The 19835-nt window shown below is 38.0% G+C and overlaps 1 protein-coding gene across 3 annotated transcripts in view; it reads left to right on the top strand.

The window, feature by feature from the left end:
- The window catches only part of Ptprg (protein tyrosine phosphatase, receptor type, G), a 684041-nt gene extending 664454 nt beyond the window's left edge, over positions 1 to 19587 (top strand). For all 3 annotated transcript variants that reach the window (XM_013010502.1, XM_013010503.1, XM_013010504.1), the window contains 6 exons: positions 351 to 427; positions 935 to 1063; positions 5150 to 5296; positions 6246 to 6388; positions 17864 to 17999; positions 18468 to 19587. In XM_013010502.1, the coding sequence (XP_012865956.1) occupies positions 351 to 427; positions 935 to 1063; positions 5150 to 5296; positions 6246 to 6388; positions 17864 to 17999; positions 18468 to 18614 (779 nt within the window). In that variant the 3' untranslated portion in view covers positions 18615 to 19587. The remainder of the gene's footprint in view (positions 1 to 350; positions 428 to 934; positions 1064 to 5149; positions 5297 to 6245; positions 6389 to 17863; positions 18000 to 18467) is intronic.
- Positions 19588 to 19835: the final 248 nt, after the last annotated feature.

The following is a 19835-nucleotide window of genomic DNA, read 5'->3' as shown; positions in this document are numbered from 1 at the left end:
GAGTAATCATCAGAGAGATTTTTCTCTGAGAACGGCCCTTCATGGGGCAAAGACATTTATAAGTTTGCAGGGACAAAAGCTAAGGAACTCTAGGACTATAAACTAAAGTAAAAAGTTATCACATACCATCTGACATGTTTATATAAGATATACCTTAGAGGTCTACTGGGTCTGTACACCAAAATTGTGTTTAAATTCTTCCTCTCCCTTTGCTGAGCCATGTAAGTAAATTTCAGAGGAGATAGAGAAATATGGTACTCCCACGAAGAAGAATGTGTTATTCTCAGGCGGAGCTGTTGTTTACTGTATCATAAGACTAATGCTGTGTTACTGATTTTTCCATGTGATAGCTGAGCGTGCTCGAGTGGGTCTTGCCCCATTGCCTGGAATGAAAGGAACAGATTACATTAATGCTTCTTATATCATGGTGAGAGTCAACAATTAATCATAAATTAAGTCAATTAAACTGAAGGGTGTTAAAGCACAGATACCACCTCTGTGGATATTTCTCTCTCTCTCTTTTTTTTTATAATTTCTCAATGTGTAAAATACCAAAAAAATTAGAGATTTCTATATCTTAGAATTTGTAACAAAAGATACCCGAACAGTAGGAGTACAAAAATGCCTACATAAAGCAAAATGCTTCTTAAGGAATTATTTTTTTGTTACTTTTACCCATCTAGCATTTGAATAAATGTTGAAATTACTAAGTAAAAACAGCAGGGGTAACTGGAAGTGAATTGCATGTGGAGAGAAAATTGTTTGCATAATGTTAAGAAATACCTCTAAAAATTAGCCAAATGTACTAAATGCCTTTCTCGAATATTTTAAGTCACCAAAGCAATGCTTGTCTGGTTTCATGAATCTATTCTGCTACCACCAAGTTAGAACAAAAAGCTTATAATCACTAATGTTTCTCTCTTTCTAACTGAAGGGCTATTACAGAAGCAATGAATTTATTATAACCCAGCATCCTCTGCCACATACTACAAAAGATTTCTGGCGAATGATTTGGGATCATAATGCACAGATCATCGTCATGCTGCCAGACAACCAGAGCTTGGTAAGTAAAGCACATCTGCTAGATAGTGACAAGCCCATGAGGCTCCAGATATACAGGACAGTAATACTATTGTGTCTGTGCTAGGGAGGGTACTCAGAACTTCAGTCACTTCATAGAATCATACTATTATCCTTAATTCTCTGATATTACCCTGTGTGGCTAGGTGCTAGAATGCTTCAAGAACGATCCCTTAAATAACCTCAATAACAAAAAAAAACTAATTTGTAGACTGACTTCTTGCCTGCTGTAGGTCACTTGTGATAGTTTTGTTTGTTTTGGTCAGTCATGGGACTTAAAACTCTGGGCTTGGGCGCTGTTCCTGCGCTCTCCAGCTCAAGGCTAGCTTTCTACTGCTTGAGCCACAGAGCCACTTTCAGTTTTCCAGTGGTCTCTTGGAGATAAGAGTCTCACGGAGTTTCTTGCTCAAGCTGGCTTGGAACCGTGATCCTCAGATCTCAGCCTCCTGAGTAGCTAAGATTACAGGCGTAAGCCACCGGTGTGCCCCTCCCCCCTTTTTTGTGATAGACTTACAACATCTACAAAATATGTCAGTGTTCTTCCTCTCTACATATTCTCAGAACAGTTTGTGGCCAAGAGGTGGTTAGAATTTCATGTAATAGATGAGAAAACTGAGCCGACTAACTTATGTCCAGGAGCATAGACCAATAATTGGAGCCAGGACTTAAACCTGAGTTATCAGTCTCCAAATTCCATGCTTGTCATCTCTTGTACTAAAAGTGTGTTGTTATTTTATCACATTCTATAGTAAGAGCCATTGCAGGGGAGTAATTAGGAGGGGCAATTTGGGGCCCAACCTGTAGGTCACTCTTAAGGCTTTGACCAAGCCATTATATCTTTGCCCTTTCCTTGCTTTAATAGATATTTCTCTTCCCCTCCTTTTTTATTCTATTAAAGTCTCAAAAGTATTTAGAAGACCAGTGAGCAAATTTAGACTTCATGAATAAATAAATTCTGAATTCGCTCAGTTTTGAAACGTTAATATGTGGACATGTGAGCCCACAAGATAAAAACAAAAACAATGAGGATCTGGCTCCTTGAGTGTCAGATTAATGAGTTTTTTAATCAAGAAGGAACAGCATGTGATTGAACCCATAGTCTGGATGACATGCCTTTGACTGTGTGCCCAGTCAGTAGGAACTTCTTCACTTTGTCTCATTTTTGCTCCAGCTTCAGAATACCAAGGCTGCTTCTGTATGATGGAATGGCAACAAATTTGAGAATCTTAAGCTCAAAGCTGGAGTGTAAATTTTCAAATTAGCTGGCAACAGGGGTCCGTTCTGCTTGGCATGTGGAAATGGGAGGCATTTCAGGTTTTTCAAACATTCATTTGTTGGGAGTATTGAGTCAGTATTTGGTATTGTCAATCCACCAAGGACAATCATGGTAAAGCATCTGCCTAGACTCATTTGTAAGACAGGTTACAGGGTGCCTGGACCCAGTAATGGGATACACATTCTACAGATACAGGATAGAACAGGAATAACCGTAGAAGAGTCTCTGAGGTTTCTGTTGGTAATAGTCTATACTCGTGTGTGTCTGCTCTCTTAGCTGCAGTACTCACCCTTTGAATCCTTGCAGTTTTTTTCCTAAAATGGGTAATACCTAGATTTGCTCTAGTCTTTTACTACTATATATAATTTTCTAAGTAGCCTAAAAGCATGGTCCTAACTCAGGAAACATTCTCATCACAGTCTAGATAACCTTTCATCTGGAAGTATATGTATCAGCAAACAACCACAGAATGCCTTCTGAATTAAAAAGCAGTATTTCATTTTCTTCCACAATGAATGATTCCTGATCACAGTTTCTGTATTTAAACTTTTTTCTGTGTTTTTTCTACTGTAATTAAAATCTCTTTAGTATTTAATTTACTATCCATATATTTTCTGAGGTACATAGTTTAATTCCCACTTTCAAACATCGAAATTTAAGCCACAAAAATACTAATTTATCTAGGATCACATGTGATCCTAATCCTATGCTAACCTGGGCATAGTTTTGATGCCCTGTTAAAACAGTTACAGACTTCTGTATAGACTAAACCCAATTGCTAATCTGTTTCCCCTTATGCTGAGCTTTAAAAATAAAAATGTACTTGGCAATAAACTATTGAAACTTGAAAGGGTGATAAGTCTTATTGGACTTGTTGGCTCATTTCTAATTCAACAATGTAAGATTAAACAAAGCCTTCTTTGTTTTGAACATTACTCAGAATTATTTCTAAAGTCAATGATAGTATCTAGGATTTTCCTGAAAATGTCCATAGAAATCCTCATAATATGTGCAAACTAGCTTGTCATTTGAGCTAATTAGAAAGGTGGGGAGGGGCGTACTATCAATCACATTTTACACAAACTCTAACCTGTGAAACAGTTCTCGAGAAGTACCAAGCCTGAATATTAGAGCTGAAAGACTATGTTCTCCCCTTTTGAAATCTATCACTGACAGTTTTAAAGAATGCCTTGTACATAAAGCCAACGTGCTTATTTATATGCACAACTTCTTTCCAAGGTGTTCTGTCCTTACTATTATTCTCAGTGTGATTTTAGTGAATTTATGAAGGTCTCTGAGTATATATGTTAGTCTCTAAACAAGGGGTTTTATCCTTTGTCCTAACACTCAAAATTTATAAAGAGCTTGTACAAGTTGACAGTAGAAAAATGAGTAATCCCAGTTCAAAGACCCACCAGCAAGTCATAGAGTAGTCCTCAGTGTTTTCCATCATCAAGGAAAGGCAAGTCAGAAGCAACTGAATGCTTTCATACTGTTGATGAGCATGTGGAATGGCACGTTATCAAAAACCGGTATGGAAGTCTTTAAAGAAATGAAAAATAGAGCCACCATATAAATTCAGCAATCTCTTCTGAGCATATAACCAAAGAAAAGGAAATTGCTACCTTATAAAGATAATCTTCATTCCTATGAATTCTGCACAGTAGAACCTGGAAACAACTGTCAGTCAACAACCAGATAAAGAAACCATGATGAATATGCACATTGGTATACTTTCTTTATACCATGTGACTTTACAAGTCTGACCTAAAAGAAAATATTGCATGATCTTACCCATTAAAAAAAATTCTAGGGGCTGGGAAGGTGGCTCAGTGGTAGAGAGCTTGCCTTGCATGCATGAGGCCCTGGGTTCGATTCCTCAGCACCACATAAGCAAAAAGAAAAAAGCCGGAAGTGGTGCTGTGGTAGCGCTAGCCTTGAGCTGAAGAGCTGAGGGACAGCGCCCAGGCCCAGAGTTCAGACCCCACAACCGGACCCCCCCCCAAAAAAATTCTAATATACAGAGAACAAAACAGTAGTTTAGGGTTGGGGCAGAAATGGGGAGTTACAGATCAGAGGATATGAAGCAGCAGGTATGACAAATGACCAGTCTAGAGAGCTCATACCCAACACAAGGAATCTAGGTGATAAAACTGTACCACACTTGGGATTTATGCTGTTTTAATTTCTCTTGCCACAAAAAAAGTTTAAAATGATGCATATGTTCATTTGCTTGGCTAAAATAACCTTATTATCTCTGCATTATGTAACATTGTGCTTTGTACTTTATACATAAAATTTTTCTGTAAAATGCCCTTTATCTTAATAATGTAAAAATTAACAGATAATGTTTATGAAGCTGTTTAAAAAGCTATTCACGTGTGTATTTGTTACTGATATTACCCATAGGAAATAACAATTAGCATGTTTTAGTTGCTTAAGCAACTGTGAAATAATAAAATTAATTGACCTAGATCCAATCTCTGTTCTTGCTGTGCCAATTATGATTCAGAACACTTGTCATCTGGGAAAAATACATCCCCTATGGAGGGGGTGTTTTGAATTGTTACAGTAATAGGTGAGAGGTGCTAGGAAATGGTTATTATCAGGATGCATTTTGAGATAAAAGTACAATAACCATCAAGACTAGATGAAAATACAGTACTGTGAATTCAGCTTATAAGATGATTTGAGAGGTGTGGGAAAGGGCAAGGATTTACTCTGCAAGAAAATTCAAAAATAAATGTTGAGTAGTACAGCAAAATATTTTTTTTTCCTCATTGATTCCCAAAGGCAGAAGATGAGTTTGTGTACTGGCCAAGCCGAGAAGAATCCATGAACTGTGAGGCCTTTACTGTCACTCTTATCAGCAAAGACAGACTGTGCCTCTCTAATGAAGAACAAATTATCATCCATGACTTTATCCTTGAAGCTACACAGGTAACCTAAACCCCAGGTCCCCTGTAATAGCCAGATGTAGGCCCTGGATGATCCTTTTAAGTAATAATGAAGTAATTTGCCACCCTCAAGACAGGCCCAGGTGTTTGCGTAAGACCTAATTTAAAATATGTACCTTTCCCTTTTTTCTTCCTTCAAATATTTGCCCTTTCCAGCTGGCTAAATGAAATGTAACAGTTCCTCTGATTGGACATGCATACAAATAGGTCTGTTGACCTAATTTTAAAAACAATATAATAAAGCTCAGTTTTTGGGGGGGTTTTGCCATCAGAAATGTGAGTCTTGCAAAATGTGTTGCAGAGATAATAGTAAGTTGGGTTTTTTTTTTTAACTAACCAATATTTAGTATATTATCGCTTGCTTCTAGTATAACAGGATGGAGGGAAAAAGAAAAAAAGAGGGAAAAATATTTCTTGCTCTCCTTGAAGGAAATGGGAGTAGACTACCTTCTTTTCTGAAGTGTGAGAGAGGCCTTCTTATCTAAGTGGTTTAAGTGATAATAGCCTAGTACCCTCTTCCTTAGCTTGCTAGGCTGCCTTTACCACTGGAGCCATGCTCCCAGACTGGCTTTGTTGCTGGAGATGGAGACTAGTGAACATTTCTTCCTGAACTGGCCTTGAACCTCAATGCTCCAGATGTCAGCCTCCTAAATAGCGAGATTATACACATGAGCCACCAATACCCAACTGTTTTACAGTTGAATTTGGGGGCTGAACAACATGAGCTTCTACTGTTTAACTCACACAGCCTGCTCATATTCTATGTCAGGCAGATCTTTGTATTTTTCTTGTCAACACCTGCACTTGTGTTAACCTGACGTTATTCAGAATTCTGCAATATATGCTATCTGAGGAACACTTTGTAGTCCTTTGATTAGACCTATGAAATAGAGGACAGATAATCAATGTGACTCCTGTTATGTTACTTACAGGATGACTATGTCCTAGAAGTTCGACACTTTCAGTGCCCCAAATGGCCTAACCCAGATGCTCCCATAAGCAGTACCTTTGAACTGATCAATGTCATCAAGGAAGAGGCCTTAACACGGGATGGCCCCACTATTGTTCATGATGAGTATGTATTTACTTCTTCATTATAAAATTTAAACACTGTTCTTACTGAATAGCTATGGAAGACAAAATGGAAAACGTCCTCTCTTTCAGCTTATGACAACTCCATGTTATTTCTAATGTGTACATATGCCAAGTTTTGTGCTTCCATTTACATTTTAATAGGGTCAAACTATGCCAAAGTTCCAGGTTTTCCTACAGTTTGTATTCTAGGAAAAAAAGAACGAACTATGTCTTAGCTTACAAAATAGCTATGCATGTGTTTAACTTATAATGTAATAATTTGGTTAACTCTTTACATTAGGTACTGTGGAGTTCTTCTGTGCTAGTACTAACAGTTAACACTTAGGGAGGGCCTCGCATTCTTCCTCCCTCCCACCCCCCACTCACGTCCTGAGGCACTGTCCCTGAACTTCTTTTGCTCAAGGCTAGCACTCTACCACTTGAGCCACAGCACCACTTCTGGCCTTTTCTGTTTATGTGGTGCTGAGGGATGGAACCCAGGGCTTCATGCATGCTAGGCAAGCACTCTACTGCTAAGCCACATTCCCAGACCCAGGCCTCGTACTCTTGCTTAGCTTTTTCACTCACAACTCACTTTAACATTTGAGTTAATTTTGCTGGTAAATTGAAGATGGAGCCTCATTAATTTTTCTGCCCAGGTTGGCTTGGATCTCAAGCCATCACCGTTTCTGTTTTTGGTCTAAAGTAGCCTCTTGGGTCAGTGACTCCTTTATAGTTAATCAAATTACCAATTCTTTTACTAGCATAAGATACTGATAAAATAGAAAGGAAAGCTTAAGACTTTGAGGTAGTGCTGTATCATGAAGTGCAGAAAGACTTTGCCCTAGGTCAGAACCTTTATCTCAGTGCATAGTATCCTTCTGCTTGAATTTTCATTTACTCAACCATATTGCTGGCGGCTTCCAAAGACTTTGTGGTCTATCCTAAGAAATAGTAAATATTTCAAAATGTTGGCCTAATAGTAAAATGGATAATTAGGAAAGCATTGTGGTTGAAGCTTTGATTAGATAATACACTAAGAACAATCCTTAGAAATGTAACAACAATGTTTACATTAGGCAGTTGCTATCAGTCTGAAATTTTCTAGCACATTGGCATAAGTATCAGGATGTTTCTTGGTTATTCCTGGCTAATCTGGATTAGCCTTTCAAATTCCTCCAGGGTTTACTAGTTCCTACCAATTCAGATACATTCTAGTGTTGCTGTCTCATCTTTGACTAGTTTCTGTTAAGATGGAACTTTGTCCTGAAATTAGAATTTGTACCTCATCTTAAGTTTTTGTTAGTGAAAGATGGAGAGAACTAACCGTAGTTAAGACATGGATGTTACTATTTGGTTCACAAGATTAATCAAACATAAATGCTAAACCTGTCAGTATGCTAATGTCATATAAATGGGCTGATAAAAGCCATGATTGAAATTATTTTTCTGTGGGGGAGACATCGATTCCATATTTACATTATTCAAGAGCAAATGTAAATGTGTTAAAACAGACCAGTTACCTTTCCAGCTTGATCTGTTTTTGGTACTACTACATATCCCTTCTTAGGGTCTATAGAGGTCTCCAATTCCACCGCCTACCACCACACTCCTCATCTCCTCTGTCAGTCCATCCACTTAGCAGCTCAAACAGAAACACAGCAGCTTTTTCCAGTTTCCCTTACCTTCACATCTGACTGGCCATCAAACCTTGTGGCTAGTATCCATTCTCTAAATTTTCTTTACCAAATCTTTGACAGTCTGCTTTCTTTTTCCAGCTACTAACCCAATCCTCCACTAAAACACTACCTGCAGACCATCTTGCCCGGAAAATTCTATTCCCTCTGAATAGCCTTTCATTTGCCACAGTGCAAAAATCACCTTTTTGCGACTCTTCCCACATATGCTAATTAAAATCATTAGCAAATACATCCTTAGCAGCACATTAACAGACACATCAGATGAATGTCCTTCCTGCTTATCATTGTCCCACACTGGGAAGGCTAGAAAAGGTCACATTCTTCTCAGTCTCCATAGGGTAAAGGTCCAGTACCTAGGCCAGAGAGGATGCAGGATACGTGCTTGCGTGAATGGATAGCATGCTTTAAAGTATGTTTTACACATTAGAATATACACCCTATAGGAACTGTTCCCAGAAAGCATGGCTTTCTGTCAGTTATTTTTCCTGTATAATTTAGATTATTTGCAGCTATAAAGATGGAACAGGGAAACCTGTTGGAGGCACTATTTCTTAGAAGAGTGCAGACAATGTGATAGAGAGGGTGAACCTGATTAGAATACATCTTTAACAAGTGTGGAGATGCATAAACATAAAACCAACAAGAATACCTTTTGTGTTTGCCATCCTGGGGCTTGAACTCAGGGCCTATGCTCTGTCCCTGAGGGTTTTTTGTTGTTGTTGTTTTGTTTTTGTTTTGCTAAAGGCTAGTGCACTTTCATACAAATCATCTCCTTTGCTCAAAGAATGAATAAGTTTCCTGTCTAACTAGGCTAGTTTCAGTGAAAATCAAAGTGCAATCTGAGGCCCCCAAAGGGAAAAGGTAGCATCTCCCAAGCTTTTTCAGAGATCCAGAAAGTCAGACTGTTTACATAATAAGATGTCTACTCTCAGGAGTGTAGAGTTTTCCAGAGTTATTTGGCATGTGATGAAATCATTATACACAGGACCGGCAGAATGTATGCGTACATGTTCTTTTGTTTTGTGAGCCACTGGCACCCAGCTGCTTATGTGTTCTTGTAATGCTATCTCATTTTTAATTTCTAATAGAGTATTGATTTACATAGCCCAAAAGGAAAAAGTCAATAATTATATTGTTTGGTCTGGAGATAAAAGAGCATAGAGACTACTAAGATATTCTATAAGAAATATAGAAATACCAGGCACCGGTGGCTCACGCCTGTAATCCTAGCTACTCTGGAGGCTGAGATCTGAGGATCGTGGTTCAAAGCCAGCTCAGGCAGGAAACTCTGTGAGACTTAACTCCACTAAACCACTAGAGAAAAAAACCCGGAAGTGGTGCTGTGGCTCAAGTGGTAGAGCGCTCGCCTTGAGCTAACGAGCGCAGGGAAAGCGCCCAGACCCAGAGTTCAAGCCCCATGACCGACAGAAAAAAGTAGAAATATGTAGACTGTAAAATACAGCTAATTCAGTTTTTTCCTTGGTATTCGGAATGGAAGATTCACTTATGATTAACTTGGAAGATGAACTTCACATTTGAGAAAACAGCTACAATGATGGAACCTGCCTAGGACCTAGGTAGACTTACAGTTAATTAATGGTATCTGATGCGAAAAGACAGGGGTCCCTTGCTAAAAAAATTAGGACATTTCCAGGTGGTAACTACACGCCATTAAAGAATCCAGAGGAGCCTTCTGAGCAAGCCCAGAAGCTCACAGCCAAAGGCACATCTGGCTAATCCCACTGTTAAACACTGCCTCCCACTGGTTTTCGCAGTCATCATTCTGTACTTGTCTCCCAGACCTGTTCGAATTGTTAAAGTCCTCTGGAAGGCTTTTGTGCCACTACTTTCCTCCAGGAATGAAACAGATTCAAGCATGAATGCTTTCACTTCCTGCTTTACTGATTTCTGAAGGAAGCATCATTTTCATCATACTGAATGGGGTTCTGACTCTGGACTGCTTTCTGAGTTATGAATTTTAGAAATAGTCTCAAAAGTAAAGCTGCAATAATTGTTAGGAATTGATTACATGAAATAGTAGAACTTGATTAAATGCCGTAGACCTGATGCAAACTAGACATAAAACTTTAGTGTATTTTCAAATCAATATAGCTGGTACTTTTAAAAAATAAGTATATAAGGAATACTGTATATGAGGAATTCTAAGTAATTTCTCTTATAGTTTCTCTGAGGGAGAGGGGTGGAATACTTTGGGCTTTTTTCTTTTTTTCTTTTTTTAATTGTGAAAATACTGTACAGAGGGGTTACAATTACATGGGCAAGATAATGAGTACACTTCTTATCAAGCATTGTGGGCTTTTTTCTTAACATCATTAAGCCAGTACTTTTTAACAGGGCCAAACCCTGTGGACTTACGTACTACTCTTGTTTTAGCTAACTTATAACTTACCGGTATCACTTTTGCTCCAAATTCCGTAGTTCTAAGAACAAACCCCTGAAACTCAGCAAACATCCTTTAATCCTACTTAATTCCTAAACTTCTGAGAGTGGCCTTTATTTTTTTCAGTCTTTCTTCTTTGATTTTAATGTTAGATACATAGAAAGCTTTAAAACTGTCTGTGCATTTAACTGATTTTTGTTCCTAGTCATCTTCGATAGCTTGTTTTATAGGTGCTTCCTCTTAGGCATAATCATGATCGCTTACCAAGGGGTATACATTCTGAGAGGTGTGTGATTAGGTGAATTCCTCGTTGTGGGAACATCACAGAATACTTACACACACCTAGATAATACAGCCACTATGATATTTCTCTTCTCTGTCTGACAGCATTTAATGGCTAAATATAAGAAAACCCATTAAAAATGCCAAAGTAATCCCATGTGAAAAGCACGTTCTGTAAGGCAGATCAAGTTACTGGGCTTTTCTATTTGACTGGCCATAAATACCTTTAAGAAAGAATTTTAAAATAAAAAGGTAGGGGCAATCCTGAGTTCAGCGATATCCTTAGGACTGATTAAAGTTAAATTCTTCCTCTCATGAACCAAATCAGTACAAATGATTTTTTAATGCCATGCTAAAATAGGTCAACTCAGTACAATCTAGAATCTGAGGAAAGACAATATGATGAACAAGAACCAAAATGCACAATAAATCAGAGTTAATAGAACAGTCAAAACAAGATATTAAAATAACATGCTCAGAAATCTAATTAAGAATATCTATTATGAAGAAGAAATTTAGCACCCAAAAACAGTAAAATATGTAATTCATGAAATTTAAAATGCAAGAGATAGATTGGCTACTACTGAAATAAAACTAGCATGTAGAAGCTGCATACCGAAGTTCTATATGTCTAAGAAATTATCCAGGGGGATAAAAGACAGACTTAAAAGGATAGAATAATAGCTGAGGTTTTATAAGAATTAAAGTGCTTTAGGGAAGTAACATTCAGAGAGAAGATCTGAATTTAACAAACATGGTCTAATAGTGATACAGAGAAGTATACACCCAAGAGAAACTGTGGAGGGCTGGAAGGCGGGAGGTCACATGGTACAGAGCACCAGTTTAGCAAGTACAAGGCTCTCAGTTCCAACTCCAGGAGAGACAAACCAAAAGAAACTATGGAAAGACATAATAACCCCTTTAAATACATTTTTTTCAACTTGAAGTAGCTGCAAAGGGGAGGTTACAATCTTATATCCATTTAAGGGTCCAATGTTTATTGATCAGTCACCTATTCCATCATTCTTCCTGCCCTCAGATTAATTTCACATTTCCTACTTCCTTTGTAATATGTACATTTAGTTTTGGGTTTTTTGTCTTTTTTTGCTGGTCCTGGGGCTTGAATTCAGGGCCTAGGCACTGTCCAGAGCCTCTTTGTGCTCAAGGCTAGCACTCTTATCACTTGACCCATACTGACACTTCCAGCTTTTTCTGAGTAGTTTGTTGGAGATAAGAATCTCATGGACTTTTCTACCCAGGTTGGCTTTCAATTGCAGTCCTCAGATCTCAGCCTCCTGATTAGGTTGGATTAGGCATGAGCCATCAGCATCCAGCTACATTTAATATTTTGATTGTATATGTCCCCTGTTCCTTTTTCTATTCACCAGCCCCTCTCCACTAGTACCCTACCCTTTAAACTTTGTTTCAGCTTTCTGACACATACTTATTAAACTTAATTGTTCAATGGGTTTACTCCATGGAGTTTTCACACACAGTATATCTGACTCAACTTGATGGTATATGTAAGCATATATCATACTAAGCAAAGTAAGCCTGGTTCAGAAAGAGAACAGGCACATGTTTTCTCTCATATGTGGATCATAGACCCAAAAGTACCACCTATCATGTAAATACACACAGGGGCATTATATACATGATGTGCATATATATATATATATATATATATATATATACATACATATATATATATATATATGCTTTATATTCAGTAGCCAGAAATGGAATTTCAATACATTCCTCTAAAATGGATACTATATAGTGCTTGACTAGTCCACATATGAGGCCATGAGTTCAAAGTCAAGCACCACTGAGGGAAAAAAATTGGTTATTGTTCACAACCACACCCATTGACCACAACACATTGATATGAGAATGTCATGAAATAAGTTCACAAGTCCTTATGCCTGGAAACTGAAATCCAAACATCCAGAATTACTAATAAGCAACTCATAGGTTAAAGAGGTAACCAAATAGAAATTGTACAATACTGAAGACGAAATGATGACTGAAGTGCTGCACTTCAAACCTTGGTGGGCTGGAACCAAACTATGTCCAGACTATGTCCAGGGCCAGACTACATCAGTTTTAAGGTAATCAAGCTCAAGATGCCAGAGAAATAATTATGAAATGGGACTAAGGAAATAGCAACATTAATAAAAGATACACTTTTGGAAAATATGATGAAGAAGGGGCTGGGAAGGTGGCTCAGTGGTAGAGCGCTTGCCTTGCATGCCTGAGGCCCTGGGTTCGATTCCTCAGCAACACATAAGCAAAAAGAAAAAAGCCGGAAGTGGCACTGTGGTTCAAGTGGTAGAGCACTAGCCTTGAGCTAAAGAGCTGAGGGACAGCACCCAGGCCCAGAGTTCAGGCCCCATGACCGGACCCAAAAAAAAAAAAAAAAAGAAAATATGATGAAGAAAACAATAAAAGAAGGCACAAATAAAGAAAGAAAAATAACCTAGGAAGTAGAGCTGTGGCTCAAAATGGTAGAGTGCTACCCTTAAGCAAAAAGAGCCCAGGGCCCAGCACCAGTGGCTCACACCTGTAATCCTAGCTACTCAGGAGGCTGAGATCTGAGGATCACAGTTCAAAGCCAGCCAGGGCAAGAAAGTCCATGACTCCAATAAACCACTCAGAAAACCAGAAGTGGCACTGTGGCTCAAATGGCAGAGCACTAGCCTTAAGCTGAAGAGCTGAGGGACAGTGTCCAGCCCCAGAGTTCAAGCCCCACAACCAACAACAACAACAGAAAAAAGTATCTGAGAATTGTTTGTTTGTTCTGGTGTTTATTCTTTTAAGTCCTTATCTTGTAGTTCTAAAATAATTATGCGTAAAATACCTGGTTTTCTTCTAGGCATCTAAATGATGGTGGCTACATAAAGGTTACTATATAAAGGTTACTAGACTTGTGTGTGTTTAACATTTTCTGTAATGAAAAGCTAAGTAGTATTCAACTTTTACAGGAAACAAAACAAGCATTTGAGACTGTTCATTAGTAGCTCTACAGGAAAACTTTGAGCATAAAGAGCATAATAGAATGTTGAACACAGGCTGTGTAGAAGTCTCTGTTCTGAGCTGTCTTTATATGTCAGCTAAATTTTATGCTATAGTCCATGAGAAGCTGACCAGTTCATCTCGAATGTGCCTTGTTCTTCAGCCTCAGGTGGATATACGTCTGTGTATGTTAAGTACATGGAACATAGCATGAAGAGCACATGCACATTAGAGATTATTTAAACACTGACTAAAATAATAATTCTTCACTATTAGGGGCCACCAAGCCCTCATGGAGGGACATTCAGGTGGTAATATACAGAAGGAAGACTTGGTGCAAACCTGATTTAAACAGACAAGGCTAGCAGCATAATGAGAAACTACAGTCCAGTAATACATGGTTGGATATAGATGCAAAAACGTAAATAAAATTCTAATAAATCACAGTACATTAGAAAAATTTATCTTGGCAATATACAGCTGGTTGAATGCTGCCAAAAATGTATTAAGATTTTAAAGGGATTTCAAAAGATAAATCAATAGACATAAGCTGGTACATAAGCCAATTAGGGTATGATCAAGGCAGCCAATACAGTTGTGATGGGTACCAGTGGCTCAGGCCTATAATTCTAGTTACTCAGGAGACTGAAACTGACAGGATCACAGTTTGAGACATGCCAGGAAACAAAGACCAAAAGACCTCTTCTCTATTTAATCAGCAAAAACTCAAGCTAGAGATGTGACTCAGTGATACTGCAACAGCTGAGCAAGTGAGAGGCCCTGAGTTCAAACCCAAGTACCAGAAGAAAAAAAAAGAAAACCAAAAATGTAGGAAGAAAAGGTAAATGGGGAAAGGAACACTGGCAGATAAAGATTTGGCCAACCACCCAAAACAATCCACATATTATTACAACTGAAGAGTTTTTCTGTATAACATGTATACACATTCACCCTGTCAAGTAATTTTCCTTTGCATCAACTAAGACCACAGATAGGTCTTTCTAGAGCACCTAGAAATTAATCTCAAGTATGATTGGCAAAGACTATGGAAGCCAGGCACCAGTGGCTCACTCCTGAATCCTAGCTACTCAAGGGCCGAGATCCTCAGATTGCAGTTCAAAGCCAGCCCAGGCAGGAAAGTCCCTGATACTCTTATCTCCAATAAACCACCAGAAAACCAGAAGTGGCACTGTGGCTGAAGTGGTAGGACGCTAGCCTTGAGCTGAAGAGCTGAGGAACAGCGTTTAGGCCCAGAGTTCAAGCCCCATGACTGCCAAAAAAAAAAAAAGACTATGGAGAAAAGTACAAAGACATCATGCTTGTGAACAGAAAAATTCATGTACATATTAATGTGACCTAATAAAATCCTGACAAGTTTGGCGTGTTTTGTTGTTTTTTGTTTCAGCCCCTGACAATTCTGTTTTAAAATCATCATATAACACATGCAATTTGGGTATAGCTCAGTGGTAGAACACATGCTTAGCATGCATGAGGGTTAAAGATTTATATTCTGAAGATGAATATTCGGGAGACATGGAACACCCTCTCCTAGTTCCTTCTTTCTCTGCTGTGATGTCCTCACTAATTCAGCTAAGCCTGTTTTCTTGTCTTCAAACTTGCCTGTCAATTGGGACAACAGTCCACAGTCAGCTTACCTCCTCCAGGAAGCCCACCTGTGTGGAACACTCATTTAGGGTTCCATTTGCATCATAAAACTAGAGCAAATTCATAATATGTTTGAAAGCAAAAATTATATGAAATACATATAGAAACCAAGACTATAACAGAAAATTGACTTTATAAGATATCAAGATTATAAATCCTGAGATATTCAACTATCTGCTAGAAGAGAATATCTTTAAAATACTAAGCTATGGTCAGGCACCAGTGGCTCATGCCTGTAATCCTAGCTACTGAGGAGGCTGAGATCTGAGGATCACGGTTCAGAACCAGCCTGGGCAGGAAAGTCTGCTAGACTCTTATCTCCAATTAACCACCAGAAAACCAGAAGTGGAGCACTCGCAGGCAGTAGAGCACTCGCCTTGAGCTGAAGAGCACAGGGATAGTGCCCAGGCCCAGAGTTCAAGCCCCGCAACCAACAACAACAAAAAAAAAAAAACAGAAAACTAAGCTCTGAAAAGCATTCTCAGGCTGGGAATATGGTTTAGTGGTAGAGTGCTTGCCTAGCATTCATGAAGGCCCTGGGTTAGATTCCTTAGGACCACATAAACAGAAAGGGCTGGAAGTGGCACTGTGGCTCAAGTGGTAGAACACTAGCCTTGAGCACAGAGAGGCTCAGGGACAGAGCCCAGGCCTGGCAAAGAAAAGAAACAAGATCCTCCTTCCCCTAAAAAAAAAAGCTAAAAATAAAAAGATTTAGGTTTATCGGTATATTTCAACACAGTTCATCCCTTCATTTGTGGGCTAATAAATTTGATTACATGTAAACACTATATTCCATTAAAATGGCCCAAAAACTGATTCCTAGAAAACTAAGTTGAAAGAAATAAACCTGATAGCTAGGTATACTATCTATAATTAATTATGCATTTTTGGAAGATGAGATACAGAGGTCAAATAAATGTTCTTCCTTCTTGGTAATCAAGGAAATAATTAACAGTAAAATACAGGTTTTTTTTAACCCATCAAATTGACAAAACTTAAAATTTTAATGATGAGGAGAAACAAGCACTTTTATCCTGGGAGTAATATGAATTGTAACCACCACAAGAGTGAGAAATGTGGCAGTCTCTTTAAAACAGAAAACGTATATAACCTGTGACTAGATAGATCTCCTCTTGACATACAATTAAAAGATATGTTCTTCTAAAGCAAATCTGATACATGTGCCACAAGTTGAAGGGATTAATGTGTTGAAATACACTGATAAACCTAAATCTTGAAATGTGTATCTAATTGCATAATAATTTTTGCATCTGAAGAGGTTACCTCTAAAGTGGGTACTGAGTTAAAGGGGTCATTGGTCTCATTCAACTCAGATTGAATTGAAAAGCTCCATCATCAGAACTTTCTAAGGGAATGTAGCACTAGTCTTACTTCCAAACAGCAGCATCACCTTCAACAACTCATTTCATCCATTGTTTCTGTCATTCTATGGAAACTATGTCCTGGCACAGGTTCCTGTGGAACTGGAGTTGCCAACCTGTCTACTTTTCTAATCTGTGTGTGTGTGAAACAAAGAGAAATGCTCTTTTCTGAGAATCTTATAGATTACACTCACAGATTGCACTCACAAGATGAGACTTACTCTACTTCATAGCCAAAAATATGAAACTGCCTTTGAAACTTCTCTGACTTAATTTTGATCCACATACTGTCATATGACATTTAATGGAAGGATGAGCTCTTAGAAATTAGGGTATTTGTACAATTAGGGTATGATAATTTTAACATTAAAAATAAAAGCATTGTACCGTTAGATGATTTCATTATTGTGCAAACAGCATACTGCAGTTACACAAACTTACATGATGCAGATCATAAATCCAAAATCTATGTATATAAATGTATATGTTGTAGTTGTGTATGACTGGAAGCACAGTAGATCTGATTACACCAAGATCATCATAAATACATGTGTTATGCTAAGCACATCTTATGATGATTATGACATCACTATCCAATCTTAACTTCATAAGCACCACTTTAATCCTATGCATCTCAGAAAGGCAGTTAGTAGTTGTAATTCCATTGTTTATTCTTTACACAAGTAAATTCTTGGCGGTTTGAGGTGAAAATATTTCAGAGCCCTTTACCAGCTGCTACTTAATCAAAAGACTATATAGTTAAGGTTCTCCTATTGCTTTTTCTTAACTCTTCTCCCAGTAGCACATCCCAAGTCTACCTTGATCCTTTCCTTTCAGGCTAAACTTCTAATGAAGTAGATAAACCAATGTTACCCTTATGTACCACCCCTCTCTCCGTCCAATATTTAGTTTTTTCAATGCATACAAATGTCAATATGTATTTTACTAGCAAAGAAAACATGATATGGTAATTTCATCCAGTACACTCGTTCCCTGAGAGATTCTGACATGGTGTCTTTCTCCCTCCTCAGGTATGGAGCAGTTTCAGCAGGAATGTTGTGTGCCCTTACCACCCTGTCCCAGCAGCTGGAGAATGAAAATGCTGTGGATGTTTTCCAGGTGGCAAAAATGATCAATCTTATGAGACCTGGAGTATTCACAGACATTGTAAGTAGTCTGATGAGATTATACATCAGCTGATGCTTTGTTGTCAAAACTGCATATGAAGAGAGATGCTCTGGCATTTAGGGCATAGAGGCCAGGAATGGTAAACATCCTAACATGTACAAAACAACTTTGACCACACAGAATTATCTAGTCTGAAAGGTCAGTAGTACCTCAGTGGAGAAACCCTGCTTTGGAGAATTCTCTAGTTATAAGGTATGAATGCTCCATTACTTAGTGAACTATCAATATTGAGAACTGGCTGCATACTAACAGACGTAAGAAGGATAGGAAGGTGTACACCTTACTGTGAACAAATTCAAGTGATCACATTAATTAGATAACATTTTTGCTATTCCTGTTTCTCTACAACGTTAATTCAAAATTACATTTTTAGTTGGTAATTCCATCTGAGATGGAATGACTAAGTTGTTCCTTGGCTCACTCAGTTTTCCTCTTGCTTTTTTTCAGGAACAATACCAGTTTGTCTATAAAGCAATGCTCAGCTTGGTCAGCACTAAAGAAAATGGAAATGGTCCCATGACAGCAGACAAAAATGGTGCTGTGCTCATTGCAGATGAATCAGACCCTGCCGAGAGCATGGAGTCTCTAGTGTGACTGGATTCCGGAAAGGGCACTTAATTTGTAAACTTCTGAAGACTGAGAACTTTTTTGAGGCCTTTTTTGCCAGACTCTAGGTTATACAATAACCCAGTTACTTTTTTACACTGATAAAAGTTTTGATATTTATTTTTTGCCATTTTATGTCTTAATGGTATCCTACTGAGCATTTGCACCTCTGTTCATTTCACACAGTGAAACGCAATTTTACCTAGTTTGCACTATATGATCAGTGTTACTGCCTATAATCTAATACTAAAGCAAACCCTGATGTGACATTCCATGACAGCGTATGTGCTACTTTTTAGTTCAGTACAGTGAAGGTCTTTGTAATGACAGTGAATCTTGGTTTTCATTATTATTGCTAAAGCAGTTGCATTCTACTAGCAGGCAATGCTGTACTTTTCTTCAGTCCTCCCCTCCTATTTTTTAGGCACTGTTCAATACTGTATGCCTTCTGTATTTTAATGGAGTGGATGGATCATGTTTTCTTTTACAAAATAGCTGGCTATCAGGAGCTACTAAGGTCTATTAACATTGTAGCCTTGAAACAGTTCCGTTTATGATGGCTAAGAAATCCAGTAAGAAATTAGGAGGTTTAAGAGTTGCTTCATGTGAACATCTCTGATTAGTTATGAAGTTATATTCACAGCTTAAAAAATGTGTCAAAATAAAGGATAACTGTATTACAGCTTTCACAGTAGCTATGTGGACAGTGTGTGTTATTTCCACTTGACTCTCTGAAACAGCTAGCCCCTAAAATCAGGGCTATCATTTACAGTAGAAAGGTGGCAATCTTTTACACAACTATAGATCCTCTAAATAATCCTCACTAATGCATTTTTGTTGATAATACCTTCCCTTATGATAGGTAGAATAAAAATTTTTGCAAATGTACAATTCTGAAACTAGTACTCTAAAAATGTTCCACTACATATAGCCATCTAATAAAAACTACCTGTAGAATTAACATTCTTTTCTTTCGGCCAAATGTTTCATAAATCTCTCGCATTCTTCCACTTAAGATTAAATTGAAAATACTGTATTAGCAAAAGTTTGGGGACTGTCTAAACTCTCACACATGATTAACTCTTATTGGAAAAAAAGATAAATGGAATCTTAAATAAAAGGTGATGTCTACATTTCCAAGTGGATTTTTAAGAGAAGGAGGTGGCTTTGAATGCTTTTGTGTAGTTTAGCCTCAAGGAAACAGATAAT

Source organism: Dipodomys ordii, unplaced genomic scaffold (assembly GCF_000151885.1).
Source record: "Dipodomys ordii isolate 6190 unplaced genomic scaffold, Dord_2.0 Scaffold12, whole genome shotgun sequence".
NCBI lineage: Eukaryota > Metazoa > Chordata > Mammalia > Rodentia > Heteromyidae > Dipodomys > Dipodomys ordii.
Note: the sequence above shows the minus strand (reverse complement) of the source record. Positions and strands in the feature narration are given on the sequence as shown.